At 34.0% G+C, this 12,532-nt stretch overlaps 2 protein-coding genes across 2 annotated transcripts in view; both read right to left on the bottom strand.

The window, feature by feature from the left end:
• Positions 1 to 970, bottom strand: part of LOC129003896 (ubiquitin-conjugating enzyme E2 Q2-like) — a 33,104-nt gene extending 32,134 nt beyond the window's left edge. The window contains exon 1 of the mRNA XM_054432232.1: positions 727 to 970. Within this exon, the coding sequence (XP_054288207.1) occupies positions 727 to 888 (162 nt within the window). The 5' untranslated portion in view covers positions 889 to 970. The remainder of the gene's footprint in view (positions 1 to 726) is intronic.
• Positions 971 to 6,580: 5,610 nt separating this feature from the next.
• The window catches only part of LOC129003698 (death-associated protein kinase 1-like), a 51,579-nt gene continuing 45,627 nt past the window's right edge, over positions 6,581 to 12,532 (bottom strand). Inside the window, exons 20-22 of the mRNA XM_054431997.1 lie at positions 9,572 to 9,784; positions 7,671 to 7,890; positions 6,581 to 7,443 (exon numbers count right to left, since the gene is read on the bottom strand). Of these exons, the coding sequence (XP_054287972.1) occupies positions 7,298 to 7,443; positions 7,671 to 7,890; positions 9,572 to 9,784 (579 nt within the window). The 3' untranslated portion in view covers positions 6,581 to 7,297. The remainder of the gene's footprint in view (positions 7,444 to 7,670; positions 7,891 to 9,571; positions 9,785 to 12,532) is intronic.

Genomic DNA, 12,532 nt, shown 5'->3' with positions numbered 1-12,532 from the left:
ATTGTTGTCATTCCATAAATATCTTGACTAGGCCTACTTGTAGGTCTTAGCCCTGAAACTAAATTGACTATAGGCCTATAGCCTACACAGAATCTACTAGTTTCCATTCCGTAAAGCTAACATGAGACTTCAGTTGTCTTATACTATATTCAGGGAATCCAGATCTGTATTTGGAATACTATTTACAATTTCATTGACATTATCAAGCAGGAACCTATTAAACTCATCCAGGCTAGCGTTGCTCAAGGTAGGCCTACTACAGACAGTAAGGTACCTAACTAGGGCCAGGCACCTTAGGCCTAGGTCAATTAGGTTCAACAGAACTAACAGAGATTGAATAGGATTTAGAGCCTGATAAGGTAAGAAAACAGTAACCCTAGGCAACTCAAGCTGGGCTAGCCTAAATCATAGCACAGCTAGGCCTAGGTTTATTTCCCCTGTTACAAACAACAGATTTTCCTATTAGGCTATAGGCCGAAGCTAACAAATAACTTATTTGAATTAGCAGAGATCCTCCATTCAATTAACAGAATAATACACTGAAAGCTGATGCACAAACTAACAATTTTTGGCCTATCCTTTCTTTGTTTAGAGATTTTATGACAGCTGTTTTGTGTTTAAAGAAGACGAGAACCTTAGGAAATAAGGGGTTTTCAAGAATTTGGAAGGGTTAGTAACACATAGGTTGTGCACTTGGCAATATCTTACACGGAAAAACAAACTTACAGTAATATTTGCGTGAATTTCATATCGTTTTCCATTTCTTCCAATAAATCTGCAGTTTAGCTCATCTACACTTGCTGACACTATTTGAAATCGTTCATGGGTCTTGGGAAAAACTGCTTCCAAAGTTTTGATCTCTTGTTTGAGAACATTTAAACAAGCCATCTGAATGCCTCTCCACCTTTACATAAAATAATACTTAACAATTTACTTTGAGGAAAATATAGAAAATTTACGCTTGACTATTACTCTTAATCCGATTAAGATGGCGACTGCAAGCAGCAATCGTGCTCCGTCGTCGGACTTCGGTTATTTCCGCCAGCTATCGGGGTAAACATAAAATGTTCGTAAAAAATATTCAAAATGTTACGTGTGCACTATAAATAGTTCAATATTAATGATTTTAGTAACACGGCCACTATCAAGGTAATGTTATAGATAAAACATACTCCGTGATCGTAAGTGTCTGCTCTGAAATGTTCAAAGCAGTAACAAGAACAAGAACATTGGTACTTGGTAGGAGTTAAAGGCGGCCGTGCCTATGCGCGGCCACTCGAGATTCTCGGCAGTCGCCACTAGCCACCGTCCCGTGACTGCCCAAAGGCTACTGGCTACTGGTGGTGGCGAGCCCGAGTGACTGTCGCACCATAGATCAAACATACTCCCTTGTGTTGGTTAGTCTATGGTCGCACCCTCGCACCACCAGCAGCGGGCCATGTTGTCATATGCTGCTTATTACGTGTAGCCACAGAAGCGGGCCAAAGCGTAGCCCCACTCCCTATCTCGCCACAGTCACGATTTTTGTGTCACAATTGTATTCTATTATATTATTATTAATTGGTTATATTAATGTTAAAACTATTACGGTATATAACTTTAAGGTAAGTGCTAGCCCATTGCCTCGCCTAAGCTGAAATAAAATTATTCACATTCTTGTGGGATATGGATAAGTCACCGTATATTTTAAAACGTTTTTATTAGCTCGCTTTCTTGTCCGAAAAAATATTAGTCGGGATAAAAAAATAGTGGTCTACAATCAAACGTTATTTGTAGGCAATTTGAACACTTGAACAGAAGCAGATCATGAGCGCCATCACAAAAGAGAGGCTTTGTGGAAGAAGAAGCAATTTGTATGATGTAGGAATATTTTGGGGGAAAATATAAGTGACTAAACTATTTTCGGAATATAAAATCTTGTGAAAATACTTAAATAAACCTAATATAATATTTATTTAAGCACTTATTATCCAAGGGAGTTAATGCAACTAAGCAATCAATGTTGTTCAAAGGTTTATTGCGGACATTTTCCATCACGATTGTAAAAAAACAATGCACAACGTTTCGGGATCTGGAATCTATCACGATATATTAAGTACCTCTGTCACTATTACAGTTATATTATTTTTTATTTAAACTTAATTATGCCACTAGTATTTTTTCACATGGTTTGCTCTTGTAACTTCATTTAGACCATATCTTCACCTCACCATATCTTCTGTTATTTATTTATTTAGATTTGGTTTTTGATAAATAATGTTATGTTTGGATGCAACTACAGTCGACGCACAGGCTCGCTGCCCATGTCGGCTTATTCTTTACTAGCTGTACCCGCGGGCTTTGTCCCGTTTAACTTCATATGTGAGCTCGTTCGATGCGCTCACACGTCCTGGTTGAAGTTCGTTCGCTACGCTCACTCAGCTTTACGGCTGGAGCTCGTTCGCTGCGCTCACTTGCCTTCAGGTTAGCTCGTTCGTTACGCTAACCTAACTCGCCTCCGGGTTGAAGTTCGTTCGCTACGCTCACTCACCTTTTGGTTGCAAATTAGCTGTTGTCATAGTTAAAAAAATAATAGTGCTGCACTCTGTTGGTAATCCTTGTAACTTTAATGCTATTGAATATCACAGAACAGAAACTTGTTAAATTGAAGCAGCTGTTATGATTCATTAATTCCATTTAAATATGAGTACTCATTAGGTTAACATGGGAAACTCCAGAGCCACTGGGGCGGAGCCCGAGAGTCCGATCAGAATAAAAACCACTTAGTTTTCCTATTTAATGCCTAAAGAATCAGTGTACCAATTTTCAGCCTCCTAGGTAAGTGGGAAGTGGGAGAATTAGTGATGAGTGAGTCAGTGAGGGCTTTGCCTTTTATATATATGGATAAACATATGTACGCTTTGTAAACATAGATGTAATGCAAAGGTTAATTTTATGTTATTCTTTTAAATTCACTTATGTTTTTCTCCTTTAAATAGGATTTGTGTACGAATTTCTGTAAATAATTTGTTGGAATAAAGATATAATTCATTCATTCATTCATTCATTCCTGATCCCGTCCTCAGGTGAAAAAACTTAACTAACACATTACAACTAACAATACACAAACGCCCAACCTAAGTTGGAATAGGTAGGTACACTACAGAAGGTAGCAGTCAAAAATATGCACTGTATAGCAGTCAAGTCATGATACAACATACAAATAATAAACAATCACAAAACACTATAATCTATAAAAGGTGTCTCATTGGTGGAGTCATTGCAAACGGTGCTATTAGTGTTCCATTGTGTGAGCTTTTTACGTTACACCTTTTATAGATTGTTTTGTGATTGTTTATTATTTGCATGTTGTATCATGATCATATCACTTGACTGCTATACAGTGCATATTTTTGACTGCTACCTCCTGTAGTGTATTCCAACTTAAGTTGGGCGTTTGTGTATTGTGTTAGTTGTAATGTAGTGTTAGTTAAGTTTTTTCACCTGAGGACGGGATCAGATTCCAGATCCCGAAACGTTGTGTATTGTTTTTTACAATCGTGATGGAAAATGTCCGCTATAAACCTTATTTGAACAACATTAACTCACCATCACCAACAATGAACTTCAAACTAAGCAATCAATCTTCTTATGTCTGGTTGTCAAAAAATGTGTGCATAGTTTTTAGTTTTCCTGGATACCAAAATAATTTTAATATTGTACGGGTGGTCAAAAATCTGTTCACTTCAAACTTCTTTGCTTCAGGTAAAATGGGGAACATCCGGTTCTAAAGCTACTTCAGCAACAGGTGGCAATATTCATCTTCAGAGAAGGGGTCTAGCCTAGTGATGAGTTGTGTGACCTCTGTTGAATGTGGTTCAGGAATCAACCTTTATTTGTCTTAACAATAATGTTTTTATGAATTTTGCAAAACACCATCCTAATATGGGCTAGTATGTGGGTGCATCAACACAGTTACAACAGTACTTAGTTAGATACAATTCAATTTGACACAGCCTTATTCAAACACCCCAATACACAGATGCACGTTGAACTTAAATAAATATAGCAAAAAATAAAATCCTAGTGATTAGATGAGGAAAGGAATAATATATTCTACATTTTTAAAGATGGGCTCAAGAACAAATTGGGAAATTATTGCACAAAGATATCTTTTTGCCCTCAGATTGCCTAAAAAATAATGTATAAAGCGAATAGAAAATGAAAATAGTCTATATGAGTAAATAGAAAAAACTAAATAGTATAAGAAAAATATCTTAAACAACTGTGATTTAAAAAATTACTACTAATGTCTTTTTGTTTATACGATAGTGGACGCATAGTAAGAACGTCCTAAAAAAACCATTCTTTGGTTTACCTCTGGACATCCGAGCTTAGCTGGTTGCAAAAAAATATTTAAATTAATTGTATTGCAATTTATTTTGTCCTCTAAAACATCTGAAAGGATAAGGTTTTGGACGAGTCAATATAAACACTGACACACAGTACTGTAAATGATCTTGATTTATTTGTGAAAGTATGGCAAGAAATATTTAGAACTACAAAAATGTGCTTTGCTCAATCACATACACAACATGGTCCCTAATTCTTACCGGTACCTCAGGAAAAAAGCACTTTGGTAATATTCCAAATAAAGTTCAACACACAAAATTGAATCACACAAAATGTGATTAAAAGATTTCTTAAATATCTAAAAAAAATTGATGATAGAGAAAGAACATTCAAAATACTATTGCATTTAATACTTTTGCTGCAACACTACTTGTTACACTAAGTGCTTTTGAAATATTTAGCGACGTGATGATAAAAAAAAATTAAAGAGTTGGCTCATTTTAGAACATTGATATAGTCTTAACAATAAAAACATCTCAATAATTACACTTAGAGAATGAAGTTTACATAAACGTGCAGTCCAGATAATAAAAACATTTATGAAATTTGCCCATTGTAGATAGTGTGACTTAATTTTTACATATATTTTTGGATTATTATATTTGACAATGTAACATTAGGGTGATTGAAAGTGACACAAATGGGTGAGTAAGAAAAAAATCATTCAATAAAACTGAAATATTCTTAGGCGGTTACATAGACAATTCTAAAATAAAAAAATCCCTGATTAGAAGTGGAAAAATATAGGTCTATACACAGTACCATGTATATTTCCTAAGCAACTGTCTGCTGATTTAAATGGCCCCTCTCTGTCAACTATAAAAAACACTACAGATAAACGTATTTCTCAAACAGTCATCATACTGCCTGTAAAAAACGAGGTGGGTTTGCAGCTTTACTTTAGGTGGTGTCCCCATTTTAATAATTGATATCTGGCCAGAGATAGGTGTTTATATTGCTGAGTATAACAAAAAATGCCAAAGACTTGATAACAATTTGCAAAGAAAGTGTTTATGCCGATCATGTTACAGTATATCACAAGTCAGGTACAGAGTGGCTGAAGTTTGTCTTTTGAGTGATTTCAATCTTCCAATCAAATGTGTTAGTTTAAATGACTTTAAACTGAGCGATTTTGTCACTAAATGTTTATATAGGAGTAAAGTGTAACGATTTCAAAAGAGCACCAAGGTATTCACCAAAAACACACATTTACATGATCGCAAAAGTCTGGACATGTAGTGCTTATTTAAAAAAAAATCAGTACCATATACTTCAGAACCTTACGTGAGTGAAAATGATTCAAATTGAGTATTAACTTGACTAGGTGTACAATGCAGTTGTCTGCTCGCAATATTGAGTGGAGCAATCACATTAATCCAATACTTTTCCAAAATCAATACCTACTACAACTGTTTTGTGTCCTTGCAGTACCGGTATTCAATATTAATGGTACATTTAACCAATTGGTTCACATAAATGAGATGTCTACTTGCAGTATCATTCAATGGTACATCAGGTTCACATCAATTCGATGTCTAATTGCAGTATCAAAAGTCAATGGAACGTCGGGTACATGTAATGGAATGTCTACTTGTAGTATCCAAAGCTAATGCTATATTTCGCTGGCAGTATCTTAAGTCAATTAGGCATAAGCCTGATTTGTTATTCATTTTGTTGTTCATTTTATTGCCCCTGCTCAACGGTATTGATCCAAATTATTGTTCTTCCCTTTGGTTCTGTATTCGTAATGTACTAGTTTGGATGATTAGTTGACAAACATATCTTAAGAATTTTTTGCAAATACTGTCATAGCGACCAATGAACCTCTAAGACCCCTGGTAAATTTCTAAAACTTTAAATTCATGTAGGGATAAGCCCTGTGGTTCGATTTGTACCATTTCAGATTTATATCTTCCCATAGTTTCTTACTATGACTGTGCTTAATTTAGTTCAGCCATTCAGGAGGAGTATTTGTAAAACAAAAGCAGGAGGGTAGTATAAGAGCTTGGCTCGCTACACTCAATGAGGAACAACCCCCGACTTTTTTACAAACAGCCTATAAAAGGAATGTGCAATTGAACAACCTATTAACAATGTTTAACAAGAGATGATACAATTATAAACAAATACAAATTTTAAATTATAAAGTTAAAAGTTAAAAGTTAAATTATAAAATTAAATTAAAAGTTTAAATTATATGAAACTTTAATGTAGGCATATTTTATATCAAAATCATACAAGTAAAGTACTGTTACAAAGTTAAACACAATGCAATACAATGGATAAATAATATATGGCATACAGTACAGACATTAATCACAAGATTCAATAGCTAAAAATATATCTCTAAAACTTAAGTTAAACAGATATAAGCGATCACTAACCTTAACCTAGGTTAACAAATACAAAGCTTGAGCTTGCCTGAAAATTACAGATCAACAAATATATATAATATATAAAATTAAATAAAAAAAGCTTACAAACGAGAAACATGAAAAAGCCTTATAACATTTATAAAACAATGTATACAACACAATCAATAATATAAAGCTTAAGTACCGCTAACAACAAACCTATAGTAACAAGCGTAGAAAAGATTCAATCTAGTCTTACAATAGGCCTAAGTTTTGATTCAGTGCAGTGTTTAAGTACAAAACATGATAAGTCTAGTGATAATTGAATACTTACAACTAACATTCCCAAAATCACGTAATAAGAAACAAGTTACATGTAAAAGCGTTTAAACTGTCTTGGTGTTTCATAGAGAGATTCGTTTCACAATTTAAAAATTACAATTAATTGTAACATCAAGATTATCAACTACAAAAATACAACATTTATAAATTAAGAAGGCTACAAGATAAGTAGTAAAGCTTTAATGAGAGTTTGTCAGACAATTTTTGATCTACCGGGAGAGGTTTTGTGAGCTGTCACTCGGAGTGTCTTGCGTCTGCATCAGCTCGGGGTTGATGCGGTAGAGAGGAGCGTTACGCAGCAGCACTGCACTGGCGTCTTCACGACCAAGCTCTGTCAGCTTCCTGATCAGTGTGCCTGCAGAAAAAACATATATTGGTTAGTTCTTAAAAGTGCATACTGCAGAACATTTTGCAGGAACATGCTGCGGAACATTTGTGAGACATATTACAAGGCATGTGCCGGGACAAGCTGCAGAACGTACGTTGGAAAATTTGGTGGGAAATGTGTCCCAAGACATGTTCAAGTGCAAATTTGGGAATAACTAAAAAAATATGACATCAAACAATACCATATGTGCTTACCAACACTAGCCTGTGAGGAGTCCAACAACATGCCTGTGGGACTGTTTCCTGACTTCTCTATGGCTGCAATCTTGTCTTGTAGGTCTAGCTGGACTGCTAGGAGACACCAGTCCTTTCCTAGAGGGTCGGGTGGGTCTAGGAGAGCGCACAACTGTTGACGACACACAGTCGATAGGCAGTTGACAGACAGCTGGTCTGCTGGCACTAGCATCTCACGCACCTGTCAAACCGCAGAACATTCTAACTAGATCTAACACATTACCATATTAATCAGATCTTATAGTTCTTCAGAAAAGTCAAAATTTTTCAGTATTAATTACAAACTGAGTAGCCATTTGGATTACTTTAGTAAAATGTAATTGAACTATATTACAACTTCTAATTTCCTTATCTTCATAAGTTTGATTCCTGCTCCTGGAACAGTTTTATCAAAACAATCAAATACTGAGCCTGTACAGTACTGATTGATTGATTGATTGAGTACAAGAATAGGCCTACACTGGTACAAGTTAAACAGTGGTGTAATGGAACAAGAATCACGTTTCCACTCTGCTTAAAAATATCTTATATATTAATAGACAGCCTGTGTTTTTCTCCAGACAATGGTAAACGTTCCTGCTTCCCGTACTGGAAATTTTACTATCACACCACTGAAATTAATGGTACTGTAATTACTGTAACTTACAATTGTGAGTCATGAAATCACTGCTGAGGTTCAAAATAGCATTGTAGATGACTTTAGTAAAGGCTTTGGGCTACTAGACGTACATCACTCACATTATTTGGTTTGTTGTTGATAGTCAAAATTTGTGATGGTTCAAAACTGGACCCAGCTGTTCCTGATCATTGGGCTTTAAATAAATGATCCTGGCTAATGAAACATCTAGTAACAAAGCTACACAGATCATCTCACACCATTCTACACTCATCCTTCACTCATATTTGGGTTAAAATACACACCTAGGTGGTGTCCCCATTTCAATGATTGATAATTGATAATTGGATAGACGCCAAGCAATTATACCAAATGAACCAAACACCAAGACCAAGACTGGTCAAAGAAGACTTGGTAACAGGGTCACGATTAGAAAATACAATAAACGGTATCAGCATACTTTCTCCCATAAGTTTGTTAACAACCTGTTTATCATGGGTAAGCGGTGGGAGTAACTATGATATTTTATAGTTAAAAATCACAAAAGTTGAATTGCACAATTTTTTTAGAGTTATAAGGACCATAACATATTAATTTTGATCAAAACCAGCTTTTTAAAAAAAATCTGATTGTTATTTTATGGGAAAATAACACAAGTCAAGATAACTTTTGAACCGTAATTTTTACAATAATGTGATTTGTACCATATTGTTCAGAATTTAAAGAAATATAAAATACTCATTTTTTTAAAAATTGTTTGGGCCATTTTCGAGAAAATCCGATTCCTCCGTTGTTTTATGGGGTTTTTATGGGAAAATCCGCAATAAAAATCAAAATATAAAAAATGAAAAAAAAAAACACCTGGAGATAGGTACCGTGGATTAGTACCTACATACCAAATTTACTCTAATCAAAATCTGACCACAGGTGTGGTCTGTAGCTCTGTACACATCCACAGTCCACACATAGGTACAGACACACACACACAGACATCACTTCGAAAACTAATTTTTTGGGTTCAGGGGGACCCAAATCAGATATAACCACACAAAAATCAAACTAAAAAATTTTGACGAAAAAAAATACTTTCTCCATATACTATGTATAGGGGGTGAAAGTAAAAAAGAACAAAAATGGTATTTGTGCTGAAACAGAAAATACAATATACCAGCTTTGCTTTAGACAGCTTGTAAAGGGGTTTAATTAATTTAAAACCAAATAAAGATTAAATTTAACAGCCTCTCACCTCATTGGAGTTGAAAGCTATAAGGTCTGACAGAGTTTCGTTACACTCGGCCAGAGGGTTGTACAACTTTGAGTCAAGCTTCTCTTCAGAGAGAAGTGCTGTCATCAGCTGGTCAGGCGGGAAGCAGTAGGATGCTGCACAGTGATTCTTCAAGTCTAAAGTACTCAGAACATGCTTCTCTACAGACAGTCCCGGGCACATCTCCACCATCACCTGCAAGTTATCATGTGCACAGCCCTATGACATTCCATACACAGTCCTAGAAGTTTAGGGTAAACCGATGTGCTGATACAAATTATCCGGATAAAGAGATGTCACTTCTACCGAGTGTGGTCCGGTTAAACCAATGTCCGGTTAAAAGGCGTCCGGATAAGAGGGAGTCTACTGTAGTGTTAATGTAGTGTTTGAAAAATACTGTATAATACTCTCAGCATTAAAGTAATCTAACCCACCCCTTTCCCTCCTGATTCGATGAAAACAGCATTTGATATAAAATAGATGTTACCCTTTCTAGTTGTACATCTGAAGATCATGTTCTAACAAAGAAATATAGGAATGATTTATGATTTTTTTAGCGAATTTCCCATATAGGGAATAAGCTATTACCGTAGTACTCATGGTAAGACCTGGACGCGGGACCGATTTTTTTTTTCGTTTTGAGGTCCCTAGAGGCCAAAAACACCATCCGTTCAAATTCATATATATATATATATATATATATATATATATATTTATATATACATATATATTATATATATATATATATATATTTATATATATAAATGCATTATTAAAAACTAAGTACCCTTTTTTTAATTCATTTTATTTAACAACGACTAAAATAAAATTGGCAACATTTCATTCGTTAACACACAGACTTGTAAATATTCCTATGTCCACTGAAAACTTTAACAAAGAAAAAAATACTATTATATATTTGGCAGTGAAAAATGGATACAATCCATCTATAATTGAAAACATGATTAAGAAGAAATTTAAGATTTCTTCTTTAAAAAACTTCAAACACAAGGAACTACTTCAGGAACAGAAAACAAAAAAAGAAAAGAATTTATTTGTATACCGTACAATACCAAAATGAATAAAGCCCTAAGAAAAACTTTCAACCGTTCAAATGTAATAATCAGTTATAAAACAAAAAATAATGCTTTTCAAATGATCAATAACAAAATTTCAAAAGAAAATATAGCTAACCAAAATCAAGACAATATAAGAAAATCAGGTATTTATGAAATCAAATGTTCTAATTGTGATAAATCCTACATTGGGCAAACAAGTCGAACTTTTGAAAAACGGTTCAAAGAACACATTCAAGCATTAAGATCAGGAAACCGCACAACAATGAAATCTAATTTTGCAGAACATTTAATACAAACAGACCATGAATACAAAAGCATCCACGAAAATTTAAAAATCCTTGAATATGAAAAAGACAAATCAAAATTACATGTTAAAGAAGATTTTTACATTTACAAAAACTATAAACAACACCCAGAAAATTTACTAAACACAATGAACATCAACAAATGCAATCCAATATTTGAAAAAATCCTGCAGTTAAATTAAGAGAGAAAATTATTATATATAGTATAAAGACCATTTAAAACAGAAGAAATCTAAAGTCATCAAAACCTATGAAATCATATGATTGTATTTATTATTTAGATAAAATGTTTATTGTATTTGTTAGATATAAAAACAACATGACTATGACATAATCGTCGAAACTAGTCGTTGTTAAATAAAATGAATTAAAAAAAGGGTACTTAGTTTTTAATAATGCATTTATATATCAAAATAGCAGCTCTAATCACTACAGTTTTCTTAATATTTATACACATATATATATATATATATGAGGGGTTGAGAGGCCAAGGGAGATATGTGACTTTTTAAAAAATGTCATTGTATTTTTTTCATAGTTATAAAAAATAAAATAAAAATAAAAATAAATTCACTTATACCCCTTGGCTTCCAACTCTTAGGTGTCTAGTTTGGAGGCCAAGGGATATAAGTGAATTATTTGTTGAAATTCCACCCTTTTTTAACAAAACCCGTTACCATGACAACATTTTTAAAAAAGTCACATATCTCCCTTGGCCTCTCAACCCCTCATATATATATGTCTCCGTTAGCACGATAACTCGAGCAAAAATGATCCGATTTTGATGAAATTTGGTACAAACGTGTAAACCCACGTTTATTCGAACGAGTTCGCGATCCAGCATGATCGGACCATGGGAACGGGGGTTTACGGGGGGTTTTATGGGGTAAAAATAGGTTTTTCCCATTTTTGACCTAAAAAACATAAAATTTAGCAATTTCTTTCCAAACCATTTTGTAGAGCTTAAAAAAACAAATAATTTAGTATATTGAAGCGTTATTATGCGCCCAATGGTTACGGAGAAAATAAAAAAAAAAAATGTAAATTTAAAATTCCCATGTTATTCTTATGGAGAATAAGTAAACTGTTGTAGTTTGCTTGTTTATGAACATATTTTGATCAAATTTGGAAAACGTTTTTATTTCTTACTAACTATTAACATTTTACAAAAAAACAGTTTTACCCTCCCTGATGCAGCAAACCTAAGTACTTGTTAAACTAATTCTATTTAAATCGGGAATAGATGTTATATTTTTAAGTAGACATTTCAGTGTAAATCAAATCAGTCAAATGGAAATTCGCTTAGTCTGCAGGTTTGCTGCGGCGGGGGTATTTCTAATTGTCAAAGCTTTTTCTGAATACACTTTAAGATAAAGTAATAGACATTAGACATTAGACAATAGACAATATTCTTTATGACATATTCATTGAGAATAGTACAGCGTCATATTTACAGGTGGATTACAGAAACATTTCATTTTAAGGTCTTGAGATTAATTCTTTTTCGGTGTAGAAGGGTCTTTCTAGCAGCCAGTCTGTGAGTTTTTTCTTAAAAGTGG

The sequence above is a fragment of the Macrosteles quadrilineatus genome, unplaced genomic scaffold (genome assembly GCF_028750875.1).
Source record: "Macrosteles quadrilineatus isolate MER2022 unplaced genomic scaffold, UCM_ALF_1.0 Scaffold_9__3_contigs__length_116548681, whole genome shotgun sequence".
In the NCBI taxonomy this organism is placed as follows: domain Eukaryota; kingdom Metazoa; phylum Arthropoda; class Insecta; order Hemiptera; family Cicadellidae; genus Macrosteles; species Macrosteles quadrilineatus.
The sequence above is the reverse complement of the archived record's forward strand: the minus strand, read 5'-3'. Positions and strand labels throughout refer to the sequence as shown.